Source organism: Quercus lobata, chromosome 6 (genome assembly GCF_001633185.2).
Source record: "Quercus lobata isolate SW786 chromosome 6, ValleyOak3.0 Primary Assembly, whole genome shotgun sequence".
Taxonomy (NCBI): domain Eukaryota; kingdom Viridiplantae; phylum Streptophyta; class Magnoliopsida; order Fagales; family Fagaceae; genus Quercus; species Quercus lobata.
Window position 1 is genome coordinate 38,333,874 of NC_044909.1, and position 14,503 is coordinate 38,348,376.

Here is a 14,503-nt window from a genome sequence, read left to right on the forward strand (position 1 = left end):
GACAAGTTTCCATCAATTAATAACCTCATTATTATAGATTATATTGATATATTCAATTTAACCATGCCAACAACAAATTAAGAGTAGTTAGTCACTAGATCAAGTTGTCTAATGCGACTATGGATTCTAGTTAGTTCAACTGGTAAAGTCTCTGATAGTTGAATAAGAGATTTAGGATTTAATCCCTGTCTACATCAAAAATTAATTAGTATCTTGATTTAATAATAAAAGAGTTATTATTAAAAGCAAATGCCACAAATTAAAACTAAAAAAAAAAAAAGTTGCCTAATGCGACTAAGTATGAATATATCGTGAATGATTGTGTTTGAAAATCTTGAAGAATGATAGCTCCACCGCTTGTTGAATTAAATAATTTAAATTACCTAGACTTTAGGCATATTGTTGAACAAAATCATAACCATTGGCTTTTCAATTGATTTTCAAGGAAAATCATTAGTCAAAACAAATCATTATCGAGAATTGTTTTCTAGTCAAAACAAATCATAATGATTTTGTTAGAAAATAAAATGACATTGACAATCTGTAGTCATGATTATCCCTAATCCCTAATAAACATCAATCACCCTTGTGTTCATGTTAGATGGACCGTGGAACCAATAAAAATCAATTAATATAACAGGATTTAGGCTAGTACCCACAAGCAAGAAAAGACACGTTGGTTAGCAACCAAACACTGTTTTTGTGACTGCTGGGTGGGGCAATACCACTGAGGATTTTCTGGAATAGGCAAACATACACCTAGGATAATGAATGCAATAAAATAAATACTTTCCCCTTTTTCTCTTGTAAAAAGAAAAAGAATGAAAATGGAGTTATTGTGACATCTTTACCCATCAAATTATGAAGATGCCTTATATGCTTATAGTTCAGTTGGCACATTCTATTGTTTTAGGGTTTAAATCTTTGCCTCTAACTATTAATTGTATAAATAAAATATTAAGATACCAACAAATGTAACCATGTAAGCATCGTATCATATCTTATCGCAACTTGATAATCAAAGGAGCCCGGAATCAAGATTGTAGGGACCAATTTCATTTCCTTCTCGTCAAAAATCAATGATCATTAATTATCACTACGAGCATATATGAGGCATATATGGTCAAACCACAATCATGCCCTGGCTTTGCTGGTCGAAGCTTATTAGGAGGGAACCGGACAATATATGCTTATATACCTTCGAAATTTCAAATGGATTAATACTAATTCGTGGATGTGTACATTCAGAGGGAATAGAGAATATTATCTAGCTCACCTTATGGAGTTCCAAATGCTCCTTTTTTATTTATATATTCTCCTAAATCTTGTGGGATGAATATCCTTAATACAAGTTGCCTCTCATATGGGGTACACTAAGCTTCAATCATTTGCTTTGCAAATGTTCCTCTCTCTCTCTCTCTCTCTCTCTCAATAAATAAATAATATGTATTCATTGAGTTTAAATTAATATCTATTTTGTGTAGAACTTCCATTTCACATCATCCAATAAAATAATATCACATTTTTATTTTTAAATAAAATAGTGGAGACGTACAAACATAATCACAATCTCATTAAAATCTTATTCATTTTAAATCCCAAGTAAAAAAAACCAATAGGTTAAAACGGTAAAACCCACCAAAGATGAGTTGTCAGGAACGTCTTAAAAGTCTAGATTTGTGATCCTTCCAAAGATTAATATGATGTTTCTTTTTTTTATTTCTTTTTTTCTTTTTATACAAGATAGAATTTCTACTCTAACCTAATCTAAGTGTATATGTGTATAAAACTCCCTTCTAGAGACTTGAACCCTAGCCCTTACCCCTCATACCTCACAAACATTTATACTTATGATGTTTCAATAATTAGTAGAAGTATATAGGGTGTGTGTTGATGCCCAACCCAATTTTTACTATATCCTAAAAAGGGTTGGCCATAGGTGGATGAGAATCACAACCTACAATTGGAGCCATAAATGAGTCCTCAAATATCCCTCCCCCCTAAATTGTGGGTTTTACATAAAGAGTTGCTATTTAATTTAATTGGAAGTGAAACTTAATAAAACCTCAAGAATACTTTTTACAATTTGAAATTACATCTTTCATGTAATAAATTAAAACAAAAAATTACATGGTTTTTGGTCCTATTTCTAGAAATGTTACGTTGTTTTGCTTTTTAGTTATAATCTAAGAAACATAAAATTACAAGGATAATTGATTAGTATTGAACCCAAAATATATGTTCTAATGAAAGGTTACAAAACAAGATGTTAGACACTAATTTTACCTGACTCCAATATCAATCTTGTAAGATTTAAAGGCCATATCATATTATGCATATAATACATTCAATCATATCATCATCACGTGAACAAACAGGAACCGTGTTATCAATGAAAATTCCAATGTTCAAAAACAAAATCATATTCATCACATTATCATGTTCATCTTGACTGTTATTGTTGTGTAGTGAGCATGTTTCATGATGCTATAATTGGGTCTTATCATGCGTTTGTCATTTTTCTTCTAATCACATCATATTCTAGCATGTTACAATCAACAATTTCAAAGCATATTCACTCATAATTCAATAAAAACATGTTATGTGCAGGATTTTAATAGAGTAGAAAATTTAACAGATTAGAAACTTATACTTGCATGCACTATCTCACGTAAAAGGACTTGGTGGTGAATTGCCTTCAATGGTCAACAATTTATTGCTGGAAATACTGCTGCTTCTCCCTCCCTAATTAGCCAATCCACGAGCTTTTCATCCACTCCAAGAAAGGTAGTTGTGCCTTTACCGCCTCAAATATCGATTTTAGTGAAATAGTCGACTTGACGCCTTCAGGTTTTTTCGGTTGTGTGTGATCTTGTAATGTTTATGAGAGATTTTTTTTTTTTTTTTTTTTTTTTTTTTAAGGGAATGATAATGGTTTGAATGAGACGTTTATGGAAATGTTTTATGGTTGTAGGGTTTGGAGATGAACTACAAAGTGTTTCAATTCATGGTGTTTAAGGTTTGAGCTTGATAAATGTGGGCGTTTGAATGATGAGAAAAGGATGTTATGGAGATGAGAAATGGTGTTTTCCCAGTCTAGGATTGTGAATTTTGCGTAGAGTAGTGTTGCTTACAAATTTTCTGCTTGCAACCTAATGTCACTCTATAAAATCAAATTTTCTAAAGATTCTCCTCCCTTGAATGCTTAATTCTTGTTTGATTTATACAGTGAGAGATTCAAAGACTTAGAATTTGATCTAAACTCTTCCATTTCATTGTTATGTATATAATTCATATTTATCCTCCAAGATGATTGGATAAAAGAAAAGGTTTATATATATATATATATATATAATCAAGTTAAAGGCTAAAATATCAAGACAAAAGCTTGAAATCCCAATTAATCGACACTCTAATTTGTTGTTAGAGTGTCAATAGGCAAATCAGCACCGAACACCTGACTTAGAAATGATTGTTTCCTTAATGCTTGAAGTATAGTCTATCTATGATATTGAATGAGGACCAATGTTATTAAACCGCTTTTTTGTTTTGTTTTTGAAAACCTTAAAACTACTTTGAGCATAACTTTGACATAAGGATAAGGGTAGAGTAATGTCACTTACAAAAGAGCATCTATTTAAAGATCATGATTCAAACTGAAATGAATCCAATTTAGATTTTACCAACTCATTTTCCTAAAAATAAAAAAATTCTACCCTCTTATTAACTCTAGTTTAATTTTATCATAGTTAAATTTTAGATAAGATGAAAAAAAAAAAACTCTAAACCTTAAATGTCTCTCTCAGTTGAAACGGATAAGACTTGCAAGTGAAAATCGGATGAATCCAAGACCACTAGCACTCCCTCTAATCTTTGACCCAATCAACATTCTTTCCGAAAATCTCATCAATCACACACTTTCCGAATCCCATTACTATGGGACCACCTTAGTTCGCTGCACTCTCAACCACCTGAGTCCCACCCTTCACTGTACAACCACCCCCCAACAACCTCAAAAATTCACAACAGAGGACAGAGCTCACAGAGAAATCAGAAAATGGCAGCAACAAAAGTCAAACCAACCATTCTCGTCATCCTATTATGTTTTCTCGTAACCATTACCTTATCATCTCAGCCGTCCCTCGCATCACAGCCTTCCAAATCCAACCGTCCCTCCTCCAAATGGGCCCCACGCTTCCTCGGCAGATTCTCACAACCACCGAATCAACAACAACAACAACAACAGTACCGATACGAAACCAAGTACTTTTCGCAACGGCTCGACCACTTCAGCTTCTCCGAGCTCCCAAATTTTCCACAGCGGTACCTCATCAACACCGAGAGCTGGGTGGGCCCGGAGCGCCTTGGGCCAATCTTCTTCTACTGCGGCAATGAGGGAGACATCGAATGGTTCGCCGAAAACTCCGGCTTCGTCTGGGAAATCGCTCCTCGTTTCGGTGCCATGGTCGTTTTTCCCGAGGTAAAGAACTTAGCGTCTCTGTTAGATACGAAGTGTCAGATAAGATATAAGGCTTTTGGAGTGAAAATTTAGTTTATGTTATTAACATTGGAAGTGTAATTACTTGGTCGTAAGAGGCTGTTTGATTAGAATGTAAAATGTGTGATTGAGGTTGAAACAATTTTGATGGGCAGCACCGGTACTATGGTGAATCGATGCCGTATGGAAGTATAGATGTGGCATATAAGAATGCCACTACCTTATCCTATCTTACGGCTGGCCAAGCCCTCGCAGATTTCGCCGTGTTGATTAGGGAGCTGAAGCGAAATTTGTCAGCCGAGGCTTGTCCTGTGGTGTTATTTGGTGGATCCTATGGTGGAAGTAAGTGAAATGTTGTTATTTGTGGCACAAATTTTTGGTTTTTGATGAAATAGTTATGTACATTGATAGTCTTTTTGCTTGGAAAGGAAGAAATGATGTTTGCAATTGCATTCTTTTCTACAAATGTTTGTTACTATGTGTAGTAGTATTGGTCAATTGAATAAAGGAATATGTATTGGGTGTGAGTGTCATCTAGAAATGTTCTTATATGATCTCTTTTTGAATCGAAACAGTGTTGGCCTCATGGATGAGGCTCAAGTATCCTCATGTTGCAATTGGTGCACTTGCTTCTTCGGCACCAATTCTTCAGTTTGAAGATATTGTGCCGCCAGAAACATTTTACGACATTGTTTCCAATTCTTTCAAGGTTTGTGTTACTCTTCACCATTTGTTTTCATCTTTGTTATACTATTTTTGTTTATATATATGTGCTGCATTATAACTATGTTACTTGCTTTATTTCAACAGCGTGAAAGTACAAGCTGTTTTAACACAATAAAGGAGTCCTGGGATGCGTTAGTATCCGAGGGTCAAAAAAATGATGGACTCCTGAAATTGACAGAAACTTTCCACTTGTGTCGGTAAGGAAAAGAAGGAAACAAATGTATGCCCTATTGGTTTATTAGCTAATGATGATAGAATATATACATTTTTTTTTTTTTTGGTATGTTGTGTCTTAACTGATCAGAGGCAGTTGACAGGAAATTAAACAAGACACAAGATCTGGCAGACTGGTTAGATTCTGCTTATAGTTATTTGGCAATGGTGAACTACCCTTATAGCGCCAATTTTATGATGCCTTTGCCTGGTCATCCCATAAGGGAGGTTAGTTGGGAGTTATGATACAATTTGTAAAATATCTAATGGGCTGTACACACATATATGGAGGTTTTCATACTCTACTTAAAGTCCTTCCATACCTATTATTTGCCACACCCTATGCTAAAAGGCTAGACGCCACTCTGCAATACATAGTATGTCACTGTTCTGTAATATTGTTTAAATTTCTCTAGGACCAGCTATTTTCTAAGTGAGAATCTCTTCCTGTCCATCATTCTTTCAAGTTTCGATGAATATAGAATTTCTATCATACTTCTTTCTGTATAAATTTGAACCTGTATGCTTTTAAGCGTTCTAATTTTGATGTAGCTCTAAGTCTATTTGTCTATGGCCTTATCACTGCTTATTGAAAAGTCATTTGAATTCTGTACTGTCAGGGTATGCTTCAAAAGCTTTGCATTTTGTTATGAATTAAAATATCATTTAATTGTTTCTTGCAGGTTTGTAGAAAGATTGACAGTCTTCCTGACGGTACTAGTATTCTAAAGCGCATATTTGAAGGAGTAAGCATCTATTACAATTATACTGGAGGAGTTGACTGCTTTGAAGTGGATGCTGAGGATCCTCATGGCTTGGATGGTTGGAACTGGCAGGTCTAGAGTTCTGTTGTATTTAAAAAAAAAAAAACAATAAAAAATACTGGTTGGATAAGAATTCTCACAAATAACTTCATCAAAATATTTATTATTAATGCAAGTGCCTTTTCTGCTTCCTTTTCAAAATATAGGCTTGCACTGAGATGGTTATGCCAATGTCTAGTAGCCGGGATGTGAGCATGTTTCCAACATTTGATTATAATTACTCTTCCTTTCAAGAGGAATGCTGGAGGGACTTCAGGGTGAAACCCAGGCCTAGATGGATAACAACAGAATTTGGTGGACATGTAAGTGAATGGTGCTTTTCAAATTTATAACTTCCATTTAACTCAAATTGTATAGTAATCTTTGCTCTTGCCTACTACTGTTTCTTTTGGTTGGCAGTATGTATTTGCTTGGGGAGTTAAATAACCTATTTTTCTAAGTGGATCTTATGAGAGTTTTCATATATTAAAATCAAATGTAGAAATTTTCAGAAACCATTAACATTTTTGTAAAAGCATGGTCTATGCTACTGATTGATTCCTTTGAGTCATCACATACATAATATGAAGAATGCTTGCTTCTCAAATGCTACATTATGATTTCTGGTCTTTGGGATTTTATTTTGAAGGACATCAAGGCCACCCTGAAAGACTTTGGAAGCAACATCATTTTCGCAAATGGCTTATTAGATCCATGGAGTGGTAGCAGGTGACCTCTCATTCGGCTTGTATTATGGCTAGTGTTGTTAAAGATTCACTATCTGAATTTGATCTTTGTATGTGACATCTGTTGCAGTGTTCTGCAGAATATATCTGAAACTATTGTTGCTCTTAATACTGAAGAAGGTAATGCTTTGACTGATCGCATCTTCTGTTCTTAAATCAACCATGATAGGCTTCACTTGCATCTATGAGAGGGACTATTTGGTGGGTTGACATTGACTTTTTATTTTTAATAATATCCAGCATAATAATTGTTTTCAGAGCATGAGAGCCTTTAGCCACCCATCTTATTACTTTAAATCTACAAATTTTGGATTGATAAGAATTTTTCTGAAAACCAATCTGGTCACATTTTAGAAAAATATTATCGTTAGTTGCTCCCATTCAACTTGTGGGTGTCAAATGACGAAAGATATGACAATATAGATAATTTAAGAACAATTTTTTTGATTGTTAAGATAATTTAAGAACAATGTACTGGCAATCCTAATGTTTATGAGTTCTGGCATGTGGCTCAGTCTCAATAGCAACAATTTAATTCAATTGGCTTGTTCTGTTGCATTTAAAAATATTGTGGATTCTCAAATCAACCAACAAAGCCACTTTTCCCACTAATTGTATTTAACTAAATTGGTCATTTTTGTTTTTGTAGGATACATCATGTCTTTTTGGCTCAAATTTTTCTTTTTCTTGTAGCCCCTTCAATCTGAGTTATATAAATGGTGTCATGTTATGAAAATTTTTTAAAGACTTCTCTCAATTGTTCCCCATGCATTGTTTCCTTATATATTTCATATAATTGATTCTAAATTTATATTTGTTTTTTATTTCTGTTTTAATATTCTCATTTCAAGGAAATTCATCTTAAGTACACATTATAGAACTTTGTAAGAGAGATTGCTGAACATATTCAGCTAATACTTGGTTGCTATCTTCAAAAGTCAGCCCGCTAATCCAATGGAACCTGCTACCCTTACTGAAAAATCATACTGATGTAGGCCAGGGAACAACAAAATATGATTTAGAACACCAGGGCAGATCTGGTGTAGCTTGGGTTTTGAAGAATTAGGGTTAGGTTTTGGTGGGGAAAGGATAGAAAATAATAGGGGTTATAGGGTTTCCAAAGGGTACAAGGATTAATAGAGTTTGGGAATGAAAACAAAGGTGAAAATCATGATTTGGGTTGCTGTGAACAGTGATGTAAATAGTAACTGTGAATAGTAAAATAAAAGAAAATAGATAAATTCTAAGAATCACACCTAGACTTCCTAAGGTGTGAGTATCACACCTAAAGTTCCTTAGCATCACACCTCGGAGAAGGTTGCATCACACAAACCATAAAAGAAAGCTTCATAGCTCTTAAATTTTGAAAACATTAATCAATAGCCAACTTAATAGAAAGTACTACAACTCTTTAAATAGAAGACTAATACCTAATCCTAGTTGAACTAGGATTTCTTAATACCCTAATAAGACTTGGATTTGGACTCCTTAGGCTTTTACTACTAAGCCCAACTAAATAACCAAACTTGAAATAAGACTAAAGTAAAACCCAATGGACTATAAGCACAGCCCATTCTAGAATATTAAGAACTTACATAATTGCCCTTGATACATAAAATCAAATAAAATATCAAATCATACCTACCTCATTTCGTACGCTTGTTCAGCTTTAGTTGGCCACCATTGTTTTACACATCAGTTTGTAAATTATCTGCAGCCTATTGTCCTTGATTAATTGAGCCAATCAGCCCTCCTAATGAACCATAGTGATAATGAAGGTTTGTTCAGATTGGTTGGACTGTGTTCTTTTACACATTAACTTATCATTTGTATTAGGGATAATTACAGCAAACCCACTTGAGGTTTGGCCTGTTTGCGCTTTACCTACCCGTGGTTCAAAACTTATCACTTTACCCACCTGTACTTCAATTCGTTACCCATCCGTTACCCACCTTTGGCTTTTCCGTTAGAAAACAACTTTTACAACCAAAACACAACATAACATGAATCAAAGAGTTAGGGTTTGAATTTTTTCTAAAGAGCTTGGAATATGGGGTTTTGTGTCTCTATGCAACAACAACCGTGTCATCTCTCTCTCTCTCATCTCTCAACCTCCGTGGACCTCCAACTACTCAAAGTTACATGCCTCGACTTATGTACCTTGAGTCCCAGCACAGCTCGAGCCAAACCGTTCAACCCAGCGTTCTTCAAATCCCTGTTCCCCAACCAGTCCACAGCGAGTCCGCGAAGGTCAACCACATTCCCAACTTTCAAATCATAATCATCCAACAGTTTCTCCACATCACCCTCAACCCCAACTCTAACAAAAGTGAAATCCTCATCGCTGAGAAACTCGATGAGCGAGTTGGGGAAGTGAGTGGCGTAGATGAGTTGGAAGATGAGGCAGCGTCGACCCACGCAAAGTTGGAGAGTGGCAACTGGGTTTTCGATGTTGTGGTTGAAACTGGGTCGCCACTCGACGTCGAGGCCGACGATGAGGCGGTGGAGACGGCGGTGGTGGATGCGGTAGATGTCGAAGAGCCAGGAGTCGACCATTTGGGGAGTATGGGTGACGAGGGTCTAGATATGGTTGGACTTGAGAGTGACTTCGAAGAGGTCATGGGTGTCTTGGTTCACTTCATCTCCAACGACTGCATCGGCTCAGACGGTTCCCTCTCCAGCGACTGTGACTTCGATCCGCCTCTCTCTCTCTGCTATCTTATTTTCTTTGCTGTGGGTGTAGTGGGTCTGGGTTTTGAAGAGGGGTTTGCTTTGGTTTTGGTTTGAGATTTGAGAGAGAACGAAGTTGTGTATGATTTTTGTGAATGACTGAAAGGATTTTTGTGAAATTAGAGTACAACACTTTCAAGTGTAGGATTTTTGTAAATATTTTTTAAGATTTGTGCGAATATGAAAATTTTATTCGGATTGATTGGCTCAAGACTGTTCATACCAAGAGCAAGTGTGTTCTTGAACCCAAGCTACAAAACCCCCTCTTTGATCTTGTTTGTTTGAGTTTTCTCTGTTATTTTTTGTTTTTAGAGGAGAGATGAACAATGGTGCTGTTTTTCTCTCTTTGGTTTGTTTCTATTTTCTGTTTAATCTATGATTGGGTTCTAAAACTTTTTTTATTACAGTTTGGGTTTGAAAAATGTGAGGGATTTTGGTATGGATTCAGAGGATTTAATTGGTTTTGGATGTGTGTAACTGAAAATTTTGAACTATATTTACAAATGTTGTGTTCTTGTGTTTGCGAGGAAAAGATTTGATGGTTCGTGTTTGATCTGTGTTATGTTCTATTTTTAATAAAAGGGTGTTTTTCTAACGTCTGAGGGTGAGGTGGGTAACGGATGGGTAACGAATTGAAGTACAGGTGGGTAAAGTGATAAGTTTTGAACCACGGGTAGGTAAAGCGCAAACGGGCCAAACCTCAGGTGGGTTTGCTGTAATTATCCCTTTGTATTATTATATATTGCATTTTGTGAACTCATCCTTGATTAAGAATATTGGTTTTGACCCTCCAGAGATTACTTTTATTGTTTTACTACACCAAAGTTTTGGTATGGTGCTAAATTATAGCTGCCATAACTGTATGACATGAATCCAAATCCTAGAAAACAGTAGCAGTTTAGTGTTAAACCAGCTTTCCAACTGCATTGTTGTATTAGATTTAAAATTATGATTCTATGCATTGTTATGGCCTAGCAAGTGGGCTAAACAATTTGATGTGGGTGGACATCATATAATCTCAACGCCTGTTAGTTCTTTTTTGAAATTCGATAGAATCTCCATGCTTCAATGTCTAGAAATTTTAAAGAAGTGATCTCTATAATGTTAAACCTTGTTTCATGACATCCCTTGCTATATGCTGTTGCTATCTGGCAAATTCATTATATCTCTCTCTGTTTGTGTGTGTATGAGGGGGAGAGAGGACTATTTAACCTGCTATGTGATGCTACTATCAGCTAAAAGACACTACATCCAAATAATTTGATTGATCTATTTTATTATATGGAGCCATTAACTCTATGGTTGGTTGGAGGGAGGGAAGGGAAAGAAGAGGAGAGTAAGGGGAATAGCTGAAACATAGCTACATGTTATTTGGCTAAATGTAATCGGTTCCTTTTACTATCTCTATGTCAGGTGCCCATCACGTAGATTTACGTGCTGCAACTGCAGAGGATCCTGATTGGTTGGTAGAGCAGAGGGCAACTGAAATCAAGTTGATTGAAGGCTGGATAAATAACTACCATCAGGAAAGGAAAGTGATTTTCAATATGTAGAGGAAAGCTTGGTGGATGCAGATCTTTCTGCTAGATACTTCTTTAATCTTGTTGTCTGTGTTAACCCTGCAGCCATCACCAGATGAACAGTGTAAGACTTATCTTTTTCTAATGTCAAGGCCATCATGTTCATCCTTACCACTTATAAACCTTGTCTGCAATAATTATGTATGTAAAAGGTTATGAATTGGCCCAAGAGGCCTAAATGTATTACTCAGTCCATACAAACCTAACCCTAGACCCTACAGTTATTATATAAACCTAGTAGGGTCATTGTAATTTAATATATTGTTAATATCAAAGATGTAGCCAATAAGGACTTTATCCTGTGAACAAATCATGTAATTCCCTTTGTGTTTTATATTTCTTTCTTTCTTTTGTTGTCTCCGCATCTCCTACAATATATATATTTTTTTTATTTATTTCAACTATTCATTTCAACAATGTAAAAAACAAAATGTTGTAAATAAATGCTCATTACGAGATGGCAGTTAAATTGAAACTGAATTTTTAGTGCACCAAACTCGAAAGAGATGCCAATTAGTACTTCGTGATTTTCCTGTCCGTTAACTGTCTTTTCCTCGTCAGAAAGCAAGCTCAGGGAGAGCTGATGATTGGAGATCGCAATGGATAGCAGTACCTTGAAATATTGGTTTAAAAAGTTGCGTATTGGGTTGGCAAATGGGAAGCATGCAAAGATTTGAAATGTGGATCATGGTTCATGAAGTTTCCGGCTTCCTGCCCAGCAGTGTCATCTCAATTACTTTTCCTACGTTGATGAACTATAATATTGTTGACAATTTAAAGAGAATAATGAAGATGGCTCAAATGGTGGCCTTTATGGCTATTTCTAAATTTTTCTTTCACTGTTTAAAACTTACGTGCATCTGATTTGGTTTTGCACATGCGGCTCCTTTTTGCCATGTTGAAAACTTGAAATTGTTGTTGGGAGAGCACGCATAAGATCAATTAATGGCCTTGATCGGCTTACATCCAAAAAAAAAAAAAAAACCGAGACATGTATCTTTGCTCAATAACATCTATGTTTACATCCAAAAAAAAAAAAATCTATGTTTATAATGATGGGTCTATATAATAGATTAATTGTAGCTAATCATCATCTGGCTAACCTTAGATTTACGAAGGGTTGGTCCAACTTTAATTCTCTAACATCCCTCTTAAACTCAAGACGGAAGCTGGATGACAAGTTGAGTTTGAAAGGAAATTCTTCCAAATGGCAAGATAATTGGGAAATCTCATGAGGTGTGTGGAAATGCATAATGAGCTGACCAACACTAAATTGAGTGAAGGTGTACGACCAAGAAAGGAAAAGAGCATAAAACATGCCAGTGTGTCCCCAACATGTGACAAAATGAGTTGCATAAAAACACAAGGTAGATGAGTAAGAGCATCACTATTGGTGGTGGTAAAATAGCTAAAAAGCTATTTTACCACCTCAAACTCCAATTAGTGCTCAATATTGGTAGAGCCAAAGGCAAATCTTTTGCCTTTTTGCTGCCATGAACTACCAAGACTAGCTGTTCATTGTAACAAGGAAGGCATAAAAATTTATTATTTTATGACTTATTGGGTTTTGTGGCAGAGCGGAAGAAATAAAGAAATTAATTTAAAAAAATGAATATTGTGTTAACTAATGGCAAGAATAAGAGTATTGATACAGGTGCATTGTGAAATTGTGTATTAAAATAAATAAAGTTATTATTTGAAATATTGAATGCTAAAATTTTTAGTTCTACTGATGTGGATGCACACTATCGAGTACCGAGATAAAACCTACATGTAAAAGCTTGTAGTTGTGGATGAGACACATGGAATGCGTCTCCAGAGTTGTAGAGAAGGTGATGCTTTAGGATGCATTAGATTACATGGGAATGATAAGGTGATGCACCTCGATGTACAACAAAACAAAAATAACTAGCTGGTGTATACCGAAGGTGGTGGCTCTAGAAACATGTTAGAAAATGAGAGACATGGCTCATATACTTTGTTGAAAGTTAGGATTAGAAGAAAGAGAAAACACAGAAGTAATTAATGTGATTTGACTTCACAATCTACATCTATCACAAAATATCCTACCAGGTAGGATATTTTTTGGTTATCACTTGTTTGACCTAGCGAGCCCAACCTCCTCCTTAGTTTCTAAACTAGCATAATTGTGAGACATAAAAGGAAAAATAAATTTCAAACATACTTTACATTATTCATAAAATATCTTGCCTCCTAGCGAGCCCAACCTTCTCCTTAGTTTCTAAACTAGCATAATTGTGAGACATAAAAGTAAAAATAAATTTCAAACATACTTTACATTATTCATAAAATATCTTGCCTCACATAATAATCAAAGGTAAAATACATTATATTTCCTTTTTACAAAAAATTACAAAATTTAAAACACTTTCTTAATAATTGTATCAACTATATTTTATTAGAAAATAATCACATCATTTTAAAAAGAGTTTAGAATTAACACTTAAAAGCATAATTTAATATTTTATTTTTTCACTTGACAAAAAAAAAAAAAAATCGTTAAAATTTTTCTGCATATTGTGCAGATCTATGACCAAGGCCGGCCCTAGGCTTAGGCCAATTAGGACATTGCCTAGGGCCCCCTTACTAGAGAAGGCCCCAGATTTGGGGGCAATTTTTTTTTTTTATATAAATATTTTTGGGAGATATTAAAACATTTTAGTTTAATATTTTTTTTACTATCAAGAAGGCTCAAAGAATTAAGTAATACTAGAGATACAGATAAGACCAATTTAAATAAATAGGTCTTACAAATAGACGTGTTACTAATCACAAGTAATTCAAATAGGAAAATATTAAAAATACTATAAATTTTACTACATAATTTTTATTTATTTAATTATTTTTATAAAATATAAAAATTATACTCTAACCTAATCTAAGTGTATATGTATGCGAAACTCTCTTCTAGAGACTTAAATCTTGGCCATTGCCCCCCACATCCCACAAGAACTTATACTTGTGGAGTGATAATTGCACCAAGGGTGCGTGGTGGTCTCCATAACTTTTATAATTTGATATGACAATGAATATGATAGGTAAATTTCAACAAACTATTGAATGCATTTTTGAATGAATATTTGTGATTGGTGATATATTTTTGTAATTCTCATGTTGTAAATTTTATAATATTTCTAGTATTTTTGTAAGCCTCATATCATTGATCACATTCATTACAACACCAAT

At 34.8% G+C, this 14,503-nt stretch overlaps 2 protein-coding genes across 3 annotated transcripts; one reads left to right on the plus strand and one right to left on the minus strand.

Annotated features, from left to right (window-relative positions):
* The first annotated feature begins 3,817 nt into the window (after positions 1-3,817).
* LOC115994332 (lysosomal Pro-X carboxypeptidase) lies at positions 3,818-11,627 on the plus strand. 2 transcript variants are annotated; one of them, XR_004093193.1, is made up of 11 exons: positions 3,818-4,480; positions 4,654-4,840; positions 5,074-5,207; positions 5,309-5,421; positions 5,542-5,665; positions 6,121-6,273; positions 6,408-6,563; positions 6,890-6,969; positions 7,057-7,106; positions 10,299-10,420; positions 11,130-11,214. XR_004093193.1 is itself a non-coding variant. In XM_031118424.1 (10 exons), the coding sequence occupies exons 1-10, from the start codon at positions 4,058-4,060 to the stop codon at positions 11,267-11,269; spliced, it is 1,560 nt and encodes a 519-aa protein (XP_030974284.1). In that variant the 5' UTR covers positions 3,818-4,057; the 3' UTR covers positions 11,270-11,627. The 2 variants fall into 2 exon arrangements, 1 of the variants encoding a protein (XP_030974284.1); XM_031118424.1 differs by lacking the exon at positions 10,299-10,420 and having other exon boundaries at positions 11,130-11,627.
* Positions 8,872-10,262, minus strand: LOC115994333 (Werner Syndrome-like exonuclease). The gene has a single exon (XM_031118425.1). The coding sequence runs from the start codon at positions 9,540-9,542 to the stop codon at positions 9,087-9,089; it is 456 nt and encodes a 151-aa protein (XP_030974285.1). The 5' UTR covers positions 9,543-10,262; the 3' UTR covers positions 8,872-9,086.
* Positions 11,628-14,503: the final 2,876 nt, after the last annotated feature.

What these genes read in the sequence shown, in the direction of transcription:
- LOC115994333 (XM_031118425.1), bottom strand. Translation starts at nt 9,542, where the DNA reads ATGGTCGACTCCTGGCTCTTCGACATCTACCGCATCCACCACCGCCGT.
- LOC115994332 (XM_031118424.1), top strand. Translation starts at nt 4,058, where the DNA reads ATGGCAGCAACAAAAGTCAAACCAACCATTCTCGTCATCCTATTATGT. An exon ending in TGGTGGATCCTATGGTGGAA is followed by an intron (nt 4,841 to 5,073) that starts GTAAGTGAAATG and finishes GAATCGAAACAG; the next exon opens with TGTTGGCCTCATGGATGAGG. An exon ending in GAAACTTTCCACTTGTGTCG is followed by an intron (nt 5,422 to 5,541) that starts GTAAGGAAAAGA and finishes GGCAGTTGACAG; the next exon opens with GAAATTAAACAAGACACAAG.